At 52.5% G+C, this 17,781-nt stretch overlaps 1 protein-coding gene across 1 annotated transcript; it reads left to right on the top strand.

The window, feature by feature from the left end:
- The first annotated feature begins 765 nt into the window (after positions 1-765).
- On the top strand, positions 766-12,579 carry ENO1 (enolase 1). The gene is made up of 12 exons (XM_030231083.2): positions 766-903; positions 4,189-4,282; positions 5,557-5,652; positions 7,487-7,545; positions 8,180-8,249; positions 8,428-8,561; positions 8,694-8,916; positions 10,429-10,626; positions 10,868-11,069; positions 11,205-11,313; positions 11,711-11,769; positions 12,115-12,579. Exons 1-12 carry the CDS (start codon positions 772-774, stop codon positions 12,182-12,184), a joined length of 1,446 nt encoding a protein of 481 aa, XP_030086943.2. The 5' UTR covers positions 766-771; the 3' UTR covers positions 12,185-12,579.
- The last annotated feature ends 5,202 nt before the right edge of the window (positions 12,580-17,781 follow it).

The following is a 17,781-nucleotide window of genomic DNA, read 5'->3' as shown; positions in this document are numbered from 1 at the left end:
TCTTTCCAGGTTTACTCGTTGTTCCCACTCCCTCTCAGTCTCCTTGGGACTACTCAGGCCCTGCCCTGCCTCTCTCCTCACCAGGGAGATGCTCCAGCCCCAGATTTTTGGCCAACACCAGACCCTCTCCAGGAGCTCCTTGCCTTTCTTGCACTGAAGAGCCCAGACCTGGGCACAATTGTGAGGAAAGGCTGAGGGAACTGGGATTGTTGTGCCTGGAGAGAAGCTCTGGGACAGCCTCCTCATGGCCTTCAGTGTCTGAGGGGAACTCAGAGAGGTGGAGAGGAACTGCCTACAAGGGCGAGTAGTGACAGGACAGGGGGAATGGGTTCAACCAGACAGAGGGCAGGTCTAGCTTGGATATTAGGAACAAATTCCCTGTGAGGGTGCTGAGGCTCCGGCACACGGCACTCAGGATGGAGGATAACTCTGAAAGCGTGCAAGGCCCGGATGGACGGGGCTTGGAGCAAGCTGGGGCAGTGGGAGATGTGGCTGCCCGCGGCAGGGTTTGGACCCAGCTGATGCCCAGTGTCCGTGCCCAGCCAGGCTGCTCCACACGCCATGCCCGCCCCTCACGGCTGCACCCATCGCTCCGCTCCGCACGGTCCCGCCCCCTCGCCCCGCCCGCATGCGCCGCGCCGGCCCCGCCCCCTCGCACGGGGATTTTCCACGAGGCCCCGGCCCGGCCGCACGTAGCGCACGCACGCGAGCCCGCCGCTGGCGCGAGGCGGCCGCAGCCAATCGGGGCGCGGCGGGGGACGGCGCTGGCCAATGGGCGCGGCCGGGGGGCGGGCACTGTGCGCGAGGGCGGCTATAGCCGGGCGGGCGCGGAGCCGTTGGGTCTCAGTCAGAGCCGGGTCGGCGACAGCGGAGCTGCTGCGGAGCGGGGCTGCCAGCACAGCGGTGAGTGCGGCGGCCGCAGCGCCCCGCGGGCCCAGAGGCCGCGGTTCTCTTCTCCGAGTAACGGCCGCGGAGCCCCGGCAGTGCCCGTGGCAAACGGCTGGGCCGAGGCTCGGTGGTCCCCGGGGGGTGCAGGCCGCTGTGTGTTCCCGCAGCAGCGGCGGCGAAGGGAGGGCCTGCGGCGGCCTGAACCCCGGCAGTGTGCGGGGGTGGGGGTTAAAAACGGGGGGTATGGTGGGTTCGGGCGGGGGCAGAATCAGGGGGATGTGGTGGGTCAAGGCATCCTCAAACGCAGTTTAACCTCTTTCTTTTAATCATTAACAGTGGCTCTCGGATTGCGTGTGATGATTTGGACCTTCCCTTCTTTAGTGGATGTCCTTCAGCTTCCCATCTCAAATATTTAATGTTTGCTAGCACTTCATCTGTGCCTGAGGTCTCTTAGTGGTATTTAAGTGCTGGTTATCCCAAGGCAGCGCTGGCAGGGAGATGGATGTGCAGGTGTGGATGAGGAGCTGCTGTTAACCATCTTACCTCGTGCAGGGCTGCCAGAGAGGATCCTGGGCTCTCTCCTGCTCCGTTACTTGCCTGCTGAGTCACAGGGTAGGGCCACGGCTTGCCGAGCCTGGCAGGAAGTACTGAAGTTTGTCATGCAAACCCACAGGGGATGAGCCAACGCGATTTCAGGCCTCCATCTTACTGAACACAGAGAAAGTGGTTGAACGTGTCTGTGATTTGCTCCCTGCCAGGCATCCTTTAGAACCCGTTGGATCATGTTGTAGAGGTGCATTAATACCCCGTGGAGTGCCGAGGAGCAGGGTTGGAATGTTCACATTTGTCCAGTTTCTAGGAGTGCTTTGGCAGGGGAATTAATACGTTGGGATCTGATAGAGTGCACTCAAAGGTCTCGGCTTTTTTCAGAGCACTGGTGGTATGAGAGTTAGGGTCATGAGGACCTTTAAGTGTCAAGAGAGGCTTCCACTGATAAATGTGGCAGGCCTGTAATAGGACACTCACTAGGGCAGTTATTTCTATGGCTAAACTTTAGTGTTGCTTTTTAAATCTCCATTCAGATGCTTGCAGTGCTCAGCCTTAACCCTGTATTGATTTTAGAGAAGTGTGGCTGCAAGATAGCTCACAAGGGCAGGGTTTGGTAGGGTTGGCTATAAAAAAAAAATCTTCTGATTTAATTGAAATAATTTTCAGTTGGAGTAATCTCCAGTTGAGAATACTGCATTCCCTGTGCAGGGTCAGATGAGGAATAAGTGGTGATTTCTTAGGCTTGAGCTGGTAGTGAAGAAGGTCCTCAGAGCTGGCAGGGGTTATAACCTACTCTTGGAGTAGGTGCTCCTGGGCAGGCCAGGCAAGCTGGAGTGTGTGGCTTCCCCTGAAGGGAGACAGTGACCTTGTCAGCAGATTATGCTGCAAAAAAAGGTTTAAGGCAATGTGCTCGTTAAATACCACCGGGTGTTTGTGTTTGGCAGAGGACAAAGGTCTGAGCAGGCAGTGCTGCTGTGACCTCTCTGCCTTCAGTCAGCATTTCTCTGGTTAAACCTGGGCACACGAGGGCTGACCCTTGTGTTCTAGGTGAGTTGACTGATTCGATTGAGGCAGAATACATCATGGTGAGCTAAACAGCATCAGTTTACCTATAGCTCAGAGGGAGAGTTGTTTCTTGAGCACAGGAGTGGGGAGCTTGCAGAAGGAGCAGCAAGGATTTCTGGGGTGATGCAGTGCTGTGAAATGCCTCTTTCTGCAGAGAAGGGAGGGACTTGTGGCCCTTTGTTAAGGGGGCTTGAGTAATGTCTGACCTGGCAGACATTTCCAGTGGAAGTTCTTGCAGTGTGAAGGTCAACAGACAGCTGCAGCACTGCACTGAGGGGTCCGTGGAGCTGGCTGTGCTTTTAAAGAATGAGCCACCTCAAGTTTTGTGCAAAGCCAAGGTTCTAAAAATGAAAGTAAGGTTTAGCAGGTGCCAGCCTGATAAACTCAAAGCCTTTTTTGGATAAATGGGCATTTTCCTGTTAGCCATTGCTCAGTGCATCTGCAGAGAGCTGAGTGTGGGTGGGACTGATAAGCAGAGACTTGCAGGGATTTATTTCTAGCTTGTGTGTTCCTGATTGAAGCTAGGTAGTGGCAGCATGAAGGTCAGCTTGAAGAAGCTGTCTTGTTTCATATTTTAGTCGTATCGTGTGTCAGTGTGGGGGTCTGACTGAAATCTTAGACAGCATGCAGGGGCAGGACAGCTGGAAGGGACACGGGCAGGCAAAGGCTGCCTGTGCTTTTGACCTGGGGAGGGCAGAGTTTGCTGTGGGGGAGGAAGGAGTGTGTGCAGCCACCCCCCCCCACAGACTGTGAACCAGCAGCAGCATTTCTAAGGTCATGTTTTTCTAACTTTGCAGTAACTGTGGAAGGATTCATGACCATTTCTGTAAACAGGGTTGCCACTCACATTGGCTTGCCAAAAAGCCAGCTTCCAGATAGTTCTGCTTCTGAGGCTGAGCTTTCCTGTGTGCAGATGGGCTGGGTTTGGTGCCAGTCAGTGGCTTAGAGGCATGTGTATGACTTGATTTTTAAAATGTAGCTGGGCTTACATAAGAATTCCCTTACTGCAGTTTTCTGAAATGGATAAATGTGAGAAAGGAGAAAGGAAGGATTCAAAGACATGGGGGATTTTTATTCCATTTAAGATGAAAAGTTAAGAGGAAAAACTATTTCTGTAAATGCTCAACAGGGTGTAACTATTAATGCAAGTTTTTAATGAGAGCTGTGGCTGCTTCTCTTTCGTCATTGGTTCCGTTTGGCTCTGAGCAGCTGCTGTGCATACTGAGAGCACTCTGTGCCTACTGAGAGCTATTGCACTCGGGTCTCCTAGCAAAAAGGAACTCTGAACTGATAGTAGAGAGTTGCTGTTTTGGGAGCTCTTTGCTGCTCTGATGTGGTGAGGTGAAGTTCCTTTAGATTTGTCATCTGCTCCTGCTGCTCTGTCTAGGGTCTGATGATACTGCAGCTCAAGCCATTTGGAAACATCAAGAGATTGTCCCTTGAACATAGGGAAGTGATTTTTTTTTTTTTTAATAATAAAGTCATGGGACACTGGAAGAGCTTGCCCAGAGAAGCTGTGGCTGCCCCATCCCTGAGAATGTTCCAAGCCAGGCTGGATGAGGCTCATCCAGCAACCTGGTCTGGTGGCAAGTGTCACTGCTCCTGGCGGGGCGTGGGATGGCTTGAGCTTTATGGTCCCTTCCAACCCAAACCATTCAGTGAGTAATTGTAAGCTCCTTTTTTCAGGTACTAAAGATGTCTATCACCAAGATCCATGCCCGTGAAATCTTTGACTCCCGTGGCAATCCCACTGTTGAGGTAGACCTCTACACCAACAAAGGTGAGTCCTCAGCTGCAGGTGTTCATCCCTTAGAGCTGATAGAACTTGAGCAGGCAGAAGTATACAACCAGTTCTGTTCTAGCAGTGGAACTGTGCTGGCTTCTCCCTCCACACATCAAACTTGTTGGAACTTGCTGTGAGACTTGCAGAAAAAGCCTCTGCCTCATTCTGTTGGATGAGTTTGCTGAGCTCGAGTTCCTGGCCTGGGCAGTGCAGGGTTTTGTGGAGGATGCTTCTTACAGCCTAAGCTGTGGGAGAGCTGTTCCAAACCTGGCCTCCTTCCCCTGCCCCAGCATGAACTGGGGTAGCACCTGGAAGCTCTGTTCTTGAGCAGCTGCTAATGGCCCTGGTCAGTGCTCCCCACACTCTGAGTACACTTGAAATTTAATTCTTAATTTGTCTGCAGTGGCTTTCTGTAATGACAGTCTTCTGCTGCACAGTTGAATTTTGGGTAATGGTTTCTCCTCTGCCCAAGTACTCGGGTATGACTAAAGAACATGCCTAATTGGGCTTTCACATGTAACATCTTATATTTTTAATTATTGTAGGATTTTCCCTTGGTTTGTTCATCCCACATCTGATAGGATCTGACAAAAGCATTGTGCAAACTCATACCAATGTGATTTGGTGGAATGGGCAAACACAATGGCTGTAATACACTGACTAAAGAGCTGATCTTTCTGCCTCAAAAGATTAATGCAGTCATTTAATGAGACTGCCCCCACTAAGCTCTTTGATTTAGTGGGATAAGGGAAAGACTGGAGGGCTGAAGTTGGCATCTTGAACCCCAGGCAGAGCAGGCTCCAGTGTGCAGATTTGCTCCAAGTTCAGCATCCTTGGCTGAAGGAATGAGCTGTCTGGGTGGCTCTGCTGTTGCCAGAAGAGCTCAGAACTCCTGTTAACAAAATAGGTCTCCTAATTGTCCCTTTTATGCCATATCCTAAAAGAATTTAGGAGCTTGCCTTGCCTGAGCTCAAAAGCAGATCCAGTGAATGAAGCTATCCTTTTTGGAAGGGGAATGGATGCCTTCCTTAACTCTTGAAATGTCAGTGGAAGAGGAGAAGTCAGTTTGCTATTGATCAGTGAGTGTGAGGGAGATGCTGCTAAATTGGTGATGCTGTAAATGAGCAGAAAGCCCTTGTGGGATCACTGTGTATGTGAGCAGAGGTGTGGTTTGGAGCCTCCCTCTCCAGCTGCAGGGCTGGGATGGTGTCTGGCTGGGGGATGTTTAGTGTGCTTGAGTGTGCCAAGGTGTTTTTTCCTGTTGTGAACAGGTCTGTTCAGAGCTGCTGTTCCCAGCGGTGCCTCAACTGGGATCTATGAGGCTCTGGAGCTCCGTGACAATGACAAGACACGCTACATGGGCAAAGGTAAAGCTGGGCCTGGGCACCCACAGTGCCCTGGGATGGGGCACTGTCACTGCTGGGCTCCTGTCCCACTCTCTGTGTGCTGCACAAGGCCTGGCAGCTGGGCAGGGACAGACAGGGAGTGGCAGCAGCTCCTGTCTGCGTGGGCTGTGAGCTGGCCCCAGGCAAAGCAGAGGTGGCTGGGTTGGTTTCCTGGCCATGACCTGGAGGTGACTGCCTCCAGCAGTGCAGCTGCCTCGTGCTGCAGGGCAGGGCACCTGCATGGGTGGCTGTGTGGAGCTGGGCACACCCAGCCAGGTGACAATGTCTCTGGTACAGAGTGTCCAGGTGTACTTTGTTACCCTGCTCCTCTTGCACTGTGTGTTGGTGCGTGGCAGAATGCTTTACCAGTGTTGTAAGGGCATCTAAAGTGCCAGCTCCAAAAGCCTCAGTCATCCTTCAGTTAGTCACAAGGTCTTTTCATAGATCAGGTTTTCCCAGAGCCCTTAAATCTGTCAGCTCTGAGACTGCAGACCCCTTAGATCTCCCAGCATGTTAAATCCTGAACCTGAGGTTTTATGCCAGCTCTGTCCACTGTGAATGTGCAGCTCTGCTGACCTGACAGTCGGGTGAAAGAAGCTGAAATATCTTTTGCCTGTTAAGAAAGAACAATTAAAGTGGATAGCTGAATTGAACTTGGAGAGCCTTGTCTTAGGAGATTCATGGCTGTTAATGCCTTAACAGAGAATAAATGCCTGGATGACTGAATATCCCAAAAACCTGAGGCTCTTATGCTGTTTACCCAGGGCACTTTTTCTTGCAAAGAATAAATGTGTATTTACCTCACTGTGCTAAATGTGTGTGTGCTTAGACCTGTTAAATCTGATCCTATGGGCAGTTCTTAATGGCATTTAATTAGACTGTGGTTAACAGGCAGTAGCTGAAGGGCTTTGTCAGCTGGGAAATAACAGGAGTTATGAAAAAATAATTATCAAATGGGAAGAGTTGCAGATAGCTGTTAGGCCTTTTGTAATAGAAGTCTGCAGACTTAGACCATTTGGAAAAGCGATTAATATTGTTTAGGATGCAGTCAGCATTCATCATCCTGAAGCTTAGGTTTTTGGAAGTCTTTAAGCACTGCACAGTAAATAAGGTGATGCTATAGCAGTGTTACAAAATAGTGTCAGGTAGTGAAGTGCCTGTGTAACTGCTGGGGAAACCTTTTCCCTCCCCTTGCTCTCCTGGATTCTGTGAGTTGGTAGGAGAGCCCATCCTGAAACCTTCCCTAAATGCTGTTGTTCAGGACCTTGAGGTTTGTGATGGCAGAGTTACAGAGACCTGGGTGTGGAGCCCAGACAGAGCCTTGCACAGCTTCCTCTGCTCTTTGAGCCCTTTGTCTCTGGTCCTGTGCTTAGTGCCAGACTCCTGCTGCCTCTTTGTGTCCTCTGCTGCATTCCTGTGGGTTGGCTGAGAGTCTTCCCCTGTGCCTTGACTCGCGTGTCCGTTTCGCTTCTGTCAGGTGTCTCCAGAGCTGTTAAATATGTTAACGAGTTCCTGGCCACGGCACTGTGCACACAGGTAATGGATGTGCTCCCAGTGCAGCCCTGGCACTTGGATGAGTCTCTCCAGTGCATGGCCTGGCAGACTAACTGGCATTCCTGGACAAGTCCTAGCCAATGCATCCCTCATGCGCCTCCCAGTCCAGCCAGGGGCCTCTCTGTTCACACCTGGCCATAAGCTCGGCTTGGACTGGGGCTGGGGCAGCATGAGGTGGTTTTCCTGGATGTTCCTGAGATCCCCTACTAATCCCTGCATAACCTGTGTGTTGATCAGTGTCTGATTTGCTTGTTCCTTCCAGGTGTCTCAAAAGCTGTTGAGCACGTCAATAAAACGATTGCACCTGCACTGATTAGCAAGGTAGGAGCAATCTGTCTTCTCTTAACATCTCCTACAGCCAGGCAGTGTCCAAACCATCCTCTGGTGGGGTGTCACCTGGGGGGTGTCAGCCTGTGTGGTGGAGTGCATGTGAACAAACTGACCACAGCAATGGTTTAACTTAATTTACCTAATGAGTGCACATCTAACACGTAACGGAGCCTTCTCCAGCAGCCTGGTGTTGTGGTGTGCAGAAACACTTCAGCCCCTGGGAGCTGCAGTGGTGCAGCTAGGGTACAAGCTGATACATGCTTCAAAGAGTGCCTGAACGATGAGGAGGGGCTAGGTTTTATCCAAGCAGGGTAATTGGAAGGGAAATCTGAGAGCATCTAGGAAAGTGTTTGAATGAGATTTCCATTGTGCTTTGTGGGCACCAGGCCCGGCCTACAAAGGCTGGTGCAGAACTGATAGTGGGTAAAGTGATGGCACATCAGCTCAGCTGGCAGCCCTGGGCTGCTGCTGTGTGACAGTGACAGGAGTTGGGCTGGTCAGCTCCTGGTAGGTGCCCTTGGGAGGTGTTGGTGCCTGCCTGGGGTGTCAGTGCCATGGTGGGTAGGTGAGGGTCTGGGGGCCTGTGCTTGGTGTCAAACAACATTGTGGCTGCTTTCCTCTGCAGAATGTGAACGTTGTTGAACAAGAAAAGATTGACAAGCTGATGCTGGAAATGGATGGGACAGAGAACAAATGTGAGTGGCCTTTGTGTTGCACTGAGGGGTGAAAAGATGGGTCAATAGAATTCTATTTACCAGAACCAACAGCCAGTGTATGGCTTTGTGCTGTGCGCTGCCATAATTCAAACCATGGGCTGGTATTGCTGAGTCTCTCTTTATAAAGACTTGTCTAATCAATTTCTTCCTATTTCAGCCAAATTTGGTGCTAATGCCATCCTGGGTGTGTCTCTGGCTGTGTGCAAAGCTGGTGCTGCTGAGAAGGGTGTTCCCCTGTACCGTCACATCGCTGACCTTGCTGGAAATCCAGAAGTCATTCTCCCAGTTCCTGTAAGTCCCTGGGTGGGGCAGGCCTTGGTTTGACTTTAGCCTGGTGCTCCTGGATCAAGCTCTAGAGGATGAGGAGTGTGAATGTAAGGGCTGTTAGCATGTTCCAACCTGGCTTTTCCTGGTTCCTCCAAGGCTTTCAACGTGATCAACGGGGGCTCCCATGCTGGCAACAAGCTGGCCATGCAGGAGTTCATGATCCTGCCCGTGGGGGCTGACAGCTTCAAGGACGCCATGCGTGTCGGGGCAGAGGTCTACCACAACCTCAAGAACGTCATCAAGGAGAAGTATGGCAAGGATGCCACCAACGTGGGGGATGAGGGTGGCTTTGCCCCCAACATCCTGGAAAACAAAGAAGGTGAGAATGAGCCGAGTGTGGGAGGAGGTGTGGCTGGAGAAGGAACTGGTAGCCTGCCCAGTATAATGACAAGCAGGATCAATAGGCTCAGAGGTGTAGAACTTCCTGCTTTGTCTTTACTCTTTCTTGCCCTGGCAGACATCCTAGGATGCTGTACTGATGTGCTCAGGTATTCCCTTGGATATCAGTTTATGCAGTTGGACAGGATGGTTTTTCCTTCAGTGCCTCATTGCTCTCGTTCCTGTAGCAGCTTGTTCCTCTCCAGTTGAAAAGTGGTGTGGGAACTTCTGTGCTCTGCAGGTGCTCCAGAAGTCAACAGTCAGATATCAGTGGAGTTGTTTTTCTGCAGACAAAGAGGGAAAACAGTTTGTGCCTTGCCTGGTTGTGTGTGGGAGGGCACGAAGGCTTGCCTGGGAAGCTGAGGCAGCTGCTGCCTCCATGGCCAAACAGTTCTGTTCAGGAACCTGTGCAAGAGACAGTTTGTCTGTGGGAAGCAAAATACCTGTTCCTACAAACAGTGTACCAGAGGAGCTTTCTGTGCCTCTCCAGAAATGGAGCTGCTCACAAGGCAGTAGGGCATGGACATGGGCTCAGTTCAGTTGCTCTTTACTTCACAGTTGGTTGTGGTTTTGTGTAAGGGACTGGTGAGCTGCACTGCCTTTTTTTGAAGATACTGAGACAGCAGCTGTGCCATTTCTGAGTCCCAGTGTCACATGCAGCTCTGCTGGGTCTGTGCCCTTGCAGACATCAGTGAAGATGACCTTGAATGACAATTACATTCCAAGGAATTTTTGTTGCTGGCTGCAGCTGCTTTTGCAGTTTGTGCTACATTAGCATCTTACACAACACAACCAAACCCACACAAAAAGAGCCCAAACAGAAAACCAACCCAACAACAAAAGAAAATACTTGATCTAAGCTTCCTGCTGCAAACAGAGCCCAGCTGCTCCCCTGCAACTCAGGGTCACTGGGACTCTGCCAACAGTAGCACACTGGGCAGCCTCCAGAGACTTCTGCTGAGTGGTTCTGTCCCCTCTTGTGCAGGTAAATGTGCACGTAGAGGGCAGGTGGGTGCCAGGAGGGGTCTCCTGTGCAGAGGCAGGCTCTGCCTCCCTGCTCTCAGGGTTTGGATGCTCACCACTTGCATGGTCACCACCTGCTCTGGAGCTAAATGGGATTAGAGTGCAGGCACTGCTTCCTGCCCACATGCATAAAGTTGAAAGAGGATGTGGAATCATCTAGTATTAAGCTTTCTGGGCTGACATGTAGTCCTGCCTGAAGAGATTAGGAATCCCATAATGGTGTCTCAAGGGTATTACAAGCTAAAAGCAGTATTAAAGTAAGATCTTGTTCCAGTCAGTTCAGAAGTGGGAGAATTTAGGAACCCTTTCCTTTGGGCTGTCTGAAGGGCTGAGGGAGATGGTTTGCCAAGGGAGTGTGGTGCTGTTGGGCAGTGGGGAGCTTTGGGCTGGGGTGCCTGCAGGCCCTCAGGAGCTGCTGTCTGTGTTGCAGCTCTGGAGCTGCTGAAGACAGCCATTGCCAAGGCTGGCTACACTGACAAGGTGGTCATTGGCATGGACGTGGCTGCCTCAGAGTTCTACCGAGATGGCAAGTACGACCTGGACTTCAAATCCCCTGATGACCCCAGCAGATACATCACTCCTGACCAGCTGGCTGACCTGTACAAGGGCTTTGTCAAGAACTACCCTGGTAAGCTGCTCATCAGTGAGAAGCACAGTGCTAGTGGTGAATCAGGGTTGATTGCTGAAGGAAGCAGTTGGTGTGCAGCCCCTCTTACAGGAGACATTGAGAGCTCCTGCCTTACTCAGCCTCTCGGGTCTCAGCAGTGTTCTGGGAAGTGGGTGGCACTTGTCTGCAGCACTTTGGTGCCACTCCTCCAAAGCAGACCTTTGTGCTGGCATTGTCCTAAAGCTGCTGTGTCCCTCTGCAGTGGTGTCCATTGAAGACCCCTTTGACCAGGATGACTGGGGTGCCTGGAAGAAGTTCACTGGCAGTGTCAACATCCAGGTGGTTGGTGATGATCTGACAGTGACCAACCCAAAGAGAATTGCCAAGGCTGTGGAAGAGAAGGCCTGCAACTGCCTCCTCCTCAAAGTCAACCAGATTGGCTCCGTGACAGAGTCCCTGCAGGCGTAAGTTCTGCCCTCTGGGCCAGGCCAGGGTGGGGCTGGCTTTACCTGGGGGACATGGGTGTACAGAGTCCTGTGCTGCCCCTTGGCTGCTGGGCACAGGGCATGCTCTGAGCTGCTTCTCTTGATCTCTTGCAGCTGCAAGCTGGCCCAGTCCAATGGCTGGGGTGTGATGGTGAGCCACCGCTCTGGAGAGACAGAAGACACCTTCATTGCTGACCTGGTAGTGGGTCTCTGCACTGGCCAGGTTGGTGTCTGCAGCTGCTGCAGTCTGGCTGTTTGCCTGATGGGATAATTTGGGGTGAAGCCAAAGCCATGGTGCACTGCACTGCCTCCAGGGGTGCAGATTTGCTGTGTCTGTTTGCAGGGAGCTGATTTGTTTATGGAGTGTGACAAGGGAACACCTTATCTTTTGCAAACTCACCTTTAATCAGCAAGGTCTTGGCTCCAGTGGCTGTACTGGGGTTTCCTGGTCCTGCAGCTGATAGCAAATGCACAACCTCTACTGCTCCCAAGACCTCTTGTGTTTGCCTGGGTAGACACTGAGCCTGGTGCCCAGGCAGAGCTTGTGATGATGCTCATTGCCCTCAGCAAGTTTTGTGTTGGCACTTAGAGTTCTTCCCTAACTTTGTGATTTCCCTCAGATCAAAACCGGTGCCCCGTGCCGATCCGAGCGTCTGGCCAAGTACAACCAGCTGCTGAGGTGAGCCTGGGGCTGGGATGGGGCACTCAGAAACACCTGCAGCACCTGGCAGAGGTGGCTGTAGGCTGAGGAGGAGCTGGGGGGGTGAGGTCCAGAACAGATCACACCAAGCATCCTGGGATGCTGGACTCAGCCGCTGTCCTCTGTGCACGAGGCAGTTCTCTTGGCAAGCATCTCAAACATTTGGGTTGAGTTGTGTCAGACGTGTGGCACTGCCCCACTGGGCAGGGGCTTGGTGGGAGCTGCCTTGTAGGACCTCCAGGACCAGGTGTCAGTGTGAGGCCTGTGCTAGTGCTGGGGTTCTCTGCTGGCTGCTGACACCCTGTGCTCTCTGTCCTTCATCAGAATTGAGGAGGAGCTCGGCAGCAAGGCTCGCTTTGCTGGGAGGAACTTCAGGAACCCTCGTGTCAACTAAGTGTGGAAGAGTCCCCTCTGTTCTGGTTCAGCACTAGATATTGACTTAGATCACAATTACCTGTACTAGAAAGATAAGGGCAGCTGAAGGAAAAGACCAGTCTGCAGGTCCTCTTATCCTCTAGATGATCCCTTCACACCCAGTGTTTTCACCAACTCTGGTGTTAATTGTAACGCTCTGCTGCTTCTGTAGAACAGTCCCCGGGGGTGTTCTGTGTATTTAACACCCTCGGGGGTCATGACATTGTGGTTCTGGGCATAAACACTTTAGTTCCCTTCTCTGTCTCATCTTCAACGTTTGGAGCTGTGTGATTTGCAGTGCAGCAAGAGGAACCTGCAGATAGAGACAGTAGTGTTTTTACATGTGATAAATAAAAGCATCAAACAACCCAACAATGTGTGTGGCTTGGAAGTATTTGGAGGAGTGTGGGGAGCAGGAATTCCCACCTTTGCATCATGGAGTCAGGGAATGGTTTATGGTGGAAGGGACCTTGAGGCTCATCTTGCCCTTTTTCCTGGAGTTTGGCAAGAGTTTTTGGGGTGTCTCTGTCCCTGGGGTGGTTCTGTTACTGTGTGGGCACTGTCACAGGGAGCAGAGTTGTGACCTCAGTCCTTTCCCAGACAAGAAAAAACAAATTATTACACAAGTGAGCGAGAGGATGTCTGAGCCAGTTCTTGCTGCTTTTTTCAGTAGCGGCAGATTAGTAAGAAAATCATTAATTTCCGAGTCTGTTAATGAGTCCTGCGGTGCCCGGTGCTGCCCCCCGGTGGGCGCGCCAGGCCTTGCACCGCACTGGCACAAACCCATTCCTTTATTGGAGGGTTTTAAATCCTCCCCGTGGGGATGGCACGGCCAGCGCTGCTGCAGGGCTCGTGTCACCAGCTACCTGAAAGAACATTCTCAGTTCTGGAGTGGCAGTAACAGGGAAACAACCTTCCCTGGGCACCTGGCAGCTGTGTTTCCTTAGGAGGTTTATCTCCTTTGTCAGGCTGCTGTTAAGAAGAGCTTTGCTATAAATACCAAATTTACCAGCCCCAGCTCAGCCCCGGCCCAGGGCCTTCTCTCTCCCTCATTTGTCCTTTCCCCAGGCCTTGCTCTGAGCTGGTTGCATTCTGTGGCAAATTTGAAGCCCACTGCACTTTTCACACTTAGCTGATCTCTGAATTAGACCTGTTAAATGAATAAAGCAGCTAATTACACACAAATCCTATCAGGGGATTTTTCTTCTCTCGAAGAGGCAGCTTCTACTATCTGCAGAATGGTTTAGGAAGCTTTTTAGCAGAGCTGTGTTCAGGAGCACGAGTAGGGCTGTTCCTCACCTGGCATGGGGGTAAGTGAAGCCAAATGCTCACCCCCTTACCTGGGCCTCTATTTCCACCTGGTGCTTTTCTTTTAATAAGGATCAGAAAGCAAAAGGAGCTGGAGAATCAGGTCACTGGTTGCCATGAATCGAGCAAAGCCCGAAGGGCAGTGAGGCTGTGCTGAAATGAGTGGCATGAGCAGGGCCTGGCTGTGTGCAGCCACATCAGCGTGGGGGAGAGCCAGGCTGGAATCCTGCTCTGCTCAGAGCAAGGGCTCAGTCCCAGCTCTGACAAAAGCCCCTTCCACTCACACTGCAAATGGAGCCGGGCATGAATTCATTATCGTTCCCACCTTGTCAGAGCAAGGTGGAGAGAACACTTACAGGTCAATTACCAGGTGTGTGGTGCCTTAAAATAACCGGGAAATGGCAGGGTTGGAACATTGCTTGGGCTGGAGTCAGCTGCTACTGAACCGTGTGTTCCTCCTGCTCTGTGAATCAATCCTGCCGTGTCAGATGCTGTGCTCACCTGTCCCATCAAACCCCTCACAGAAAGCTTTCAAGTTCAATCCCAGAGAGTATTTGGGCCAGATCAGCAAGGTGCTTCCAGCTGCAGCGGATTCAGGCTCTCCCTAATGAGGCTGCAGCGTTGAAAGGAGTCCCTTGCAAAGGAAGAAAAGAGCCCCGAGAGGGGAAGTGCTGGAGCGTGGGGCTGGGGTTTGGAGATAAGGATTTTAAGCGTGTTAGAGAAAAGTGAATGATTGGGAGCGCTGTGTGTGTTTGGAGTGAGGGGAATCAGTGAATAGGGAACAAGATTTGATTGCTGAAAATCAAGACCTAAACCTGCAGTGCTGGAGGGGGGGAGCTGTGTCTGCTCCTTAATCAGGGCTCAGCTCCTGCTGCACAGCTCCTCACCTTTCCCTGCTGTCCCCACGGAGTTGGACTCGAAAGGCTGTGCTTTATAACAGAGAGCAAATGTGGCACAGCCAGTGGCTTTATTACTGCAATAATTTGCAGGGATGGCACTCCTTGGAGCAGAGGAGGCATCAGCTTAGCAAACACGAGCTGGGAGGCTGCTCTGAGAGTAGCAGCCAGGCTTAAAAGCAGAGCTGTGGTGACTGATGGGCAGAGGGGAGAGGCAGGAGGTGCTCTGGGAGCTGTTCAGGAGCAGGATTTTCAATGGAGTGATGCAAAGGAGTGCAGTGGGAAAGCTCTCCCATTACCCCTGGCTGTTTCTAGGTGTGTAGGGGGGCCTTTTCTTGTAGCCCAGCCTGCTCTTAGCACTGACTTGCTCTTGTTGGTTGGCCCAGGCCCGGTCCCGATGAGTTTGCTCTGGCAGGAAGGAATGTTGCCATCCCTCAGTGATCTTGAGAAACCTGATGATTCAGCATTTGGCTTTCCTGCCAGACATGAGCCCCTGGTGCGAGTGAGGACACCCCTCCTGACCTTCCCTCAGGAGCAGAGGCTGGGGCTGAGCTCTGCCAGGACACCCAGGGGGGCTGTGCCACTGGGACAGGGCTCAGAGCCAGCCCTGCCTGCCCCCAGCAGCTCTGGGGCTGTGGCAGCACTGAGAGCTGTGCCAGGCACCAGCCCAGGCCCAGCACTCCCTTGGAGAGCTTTGATTGCTGCTCATTTGTGTGGCAGGGTGAAATGATTTCCCTGCAGATAGGAGCTGTGGGTGGGTGTGAGAATGCAGACCTGGGAACGGGGCCTCTCCCTGCAGCTGCTCCTGGGTCACCAGGCTGGGGCTGGGGCTGGGGCTGGAGCCCAGGTCTGGCCCTTTCTGCAGGGAAAATGTCCCAGAGGGAGCCAGGTGCCCTCAGATCTGGTGCACTTTGTATGCACTTTGTGCTCCATGGATAGACACCCTCAGAGACTGGAGGTGCAGGCTGTGGAGAAGGGGAACGAGGAGAAGAAATAAAGCCAAACCAGCTGCAGACCTCAGTTCTGCTAGGAGGGCCTGGAGGTAAAAAAAATAGGAGGAAAAAAACCCCACAAAAAACATCAAGGAAGAGAACTGAGGAATGGAGGAAGAAAAGAGGTTGAATAAAGAACTCAGATGATAAAAATGACAGATACAAAATAAACTATGAGGAAGAAAATAATCACAATGCCCAGATGACTTCCTTGTGCCACACTGGGAGTGAGTGTGTGGGGAAATCTCAGGCCTGAAGCAGGAGGCACAGGCACAGCTCTGTCTGGAACCAGCAGGTTTAATCATCCAGGTGCCAGTTCCAGGCTTCAGTTACAGGAGAGAGGAGGAATGCAGGCTAATTCTGCAAAAGAAACCCCTTGGACAGAGGCCAGGCAAGCTGACACCGTGCTGACAGCAGTGTCTGCAGGAGCATCCCAGGGCCAGCCTGGCTCTGCAGCCCCAGGCCAGAGTCACTCAGGTCAGAGTCCCCCAGGCCAGCCCCGGGTCAGGGTCCCCCTGCTGATGGGGCTGGCAGCAGCCATGGGGGACTGGGGGTGCCTGTGAGGGGCACAGGGTGTGGGGTCCCCTTGGAGAAGGAGCCAGGAAAGCTCCTGGGCTGGAGCAGCCCCAGGGCAGGGCACCTGCTCCCCAGGAGATGGAAAGGGCAGAGCCTCAGCTCTGAGCCTGTCCTCAGCCCCCGAGCAGGAGAGGTGGGTGCCTCTAGGACAGGTGGGTGTCTCCAGCAGGGCAGGCAGGTCTGGGGTGTCTCCAGCAGGGCAGGCAGGTCTGGGGTGCTGAACAAAGCCTGATGTGCTCTTCTTGCCCAGCTGCTGGGGGTGAAGGGTGTTAGGAACAAGGCTCTCCAGTGGGGAGAGGCCCACGGGGTGTGAGCCCTGCTCAGCCCCAGCCACGCACCCAGACCTCGGCTCTGCTGTGTCATTTCCCTGCTGCTCACTTGTCTCACCTGTCCCCAGGCACAGGTGACACTTCCCAGGGCGCTGGGGAGGATTCCTCAGTCGGTTTTGTACAGTGCTTTGAAGATAACAAGTGCTGAAGGGAAAAAAGAGATGGTGCTTGAAATGGAAATGTTCCCATTGCTGCAGCTCTGTTTTCTCTCCCTTCAGAAAGTCCATTCAGAGGTGCCATCAAAGGCAGCAGCGTTGCAACAGCAGGGAAAGAGCAGCTACAAGGGAGAGGTGGGAGCCAGGCACCTCCTCCTGGAGGAGCAATTTGCAGGGGGAACGACCAAAATGCAAATTTGAAATCAATCCATCTCTCTCTTGAACGCTTTGGTCATTTCTAACAGCTCAGAGCCAAGTGGGTCACTCAGGACAAGAAGGGAAGGCTGGAAATGCATTTGCTGCTCGCTGCACTGGAGGGGCAGTGGTGCATTTACAGGGGCATGCAGGCAGGGCCCAGTGAGGAGTCCCACCCCAGCAGGAGGGGGCAGCTCAGCAGTGTCAGACAAACCTCGGAACAGCCCGAGAGCAGCAGGCCAGCCCTGGCCAGCAGCCCCTGCTCTGGCCTCCTCTTGCCTCCCCTGGATGTCACATTCAGCTGCTCTGACATCTGCTGCTATTGAGGGCTCAGTCGATAATTGATTATGAGCAATCAATTGATATGAACTGCAGGGAATGGAGAAACGAGCCAGCTCTGTGCTGTGCTTGGGGCTGACAGTGAATTCCCTTTAGCAGGGCCCAGGAGTTTAGAAGACATTGAAAACAGCCCCACTTTGAGCTGTGTGAGGTCCCACTGGATCTGCACGAGGCACCTTGTCCTTGTCCCTGTGCATGGCCTGATGAAGAACTGCTTTGCTGTAGGAAAGGGGATGGAAAAGCCTCGAGGTTTGGGGTGTGTGGCCATGGAGAGGGGTGTGAAGGTGTCCCTGGGCTTGTGTGAGTCAGTGCGCAGGAGCTCAGTGTCCAGTGGCTGCTCAGACACCAGCCTGGGAGACTTGAAGGTGAAAAGGTACCAAAAACTCCCCCCAAATCCTCCTGAGCTTGGATCCCTTTTCCATCCCCCTGCTTCAAAGGGCTGCTGCCAGTTTGTGATGTTGGTGCAATCCAGCAGCTGGCTGGGGCTGAAAGCAAGGTAGTGCTATTTAATTTGTTTAGCAGGTTTTATCCGGTATGTAAATCCCAGAGTGGCTCCTGTGCCTGTCCCTGGGTGTAAGCAGGATCCAGGGCTGAGCATCAAGGGGTGATGCAATTAATCCCACTCCTGAGGAAAGACTCATTAGTCATTTGCAGCTTCAGCACCGGTGCCTTTCAAGGTGCACAAATCTCTCGTTAGACACGTTTCATGTTCTGCAGATGCCATTTTGTCCCCTCTCCACATGCACTGGAACATGCCCAAGTTTACAGAAATGAGAGGAGCGATTGT

The sequence above is a fragment of the Serinus canaria genome, chromosome 21, assembly GCF_022539315.1.
Source record: "Serinus canaria isolate serCan28SL12 chromosome 21, serCan2020, whole genome shotgun sequence".
NCBI classification, from domain to species: Eukaryota; Metazoa; Chordata; class Aves; order Passeriformes; family Fringillidae; genus Serinus; species Serinus canaria.
The sequence above is the reverse complement of the archived record's forward strand: the minus strand, read 5'-3'. Positions and strand labels throughout refer to the sequence as shown.

Coding starts and splice junctions, on each gene's coding strand:
- ENO1 (XM_030231083.2), top strand. CDS start 772: ATGGGCGCGGCCGGGGGGCGGGCACTGTGCGCGAGGGCGGCTATAGCC. Junction 8,250..8,427: donor GGATGGGACAGAGAACAAAT/GTGAGTGGCCTT, acceptor TTCCTATTTCAG/CCAAATTTGGTGCTAATGCC. Junction 10,627..10,867: donor CTTTGTCAAGAACTACCCTG/GTAAGCTGCTCA, acceptor GTCCCTCTGCAG/TGGTGTCCATTGAAGACCCC.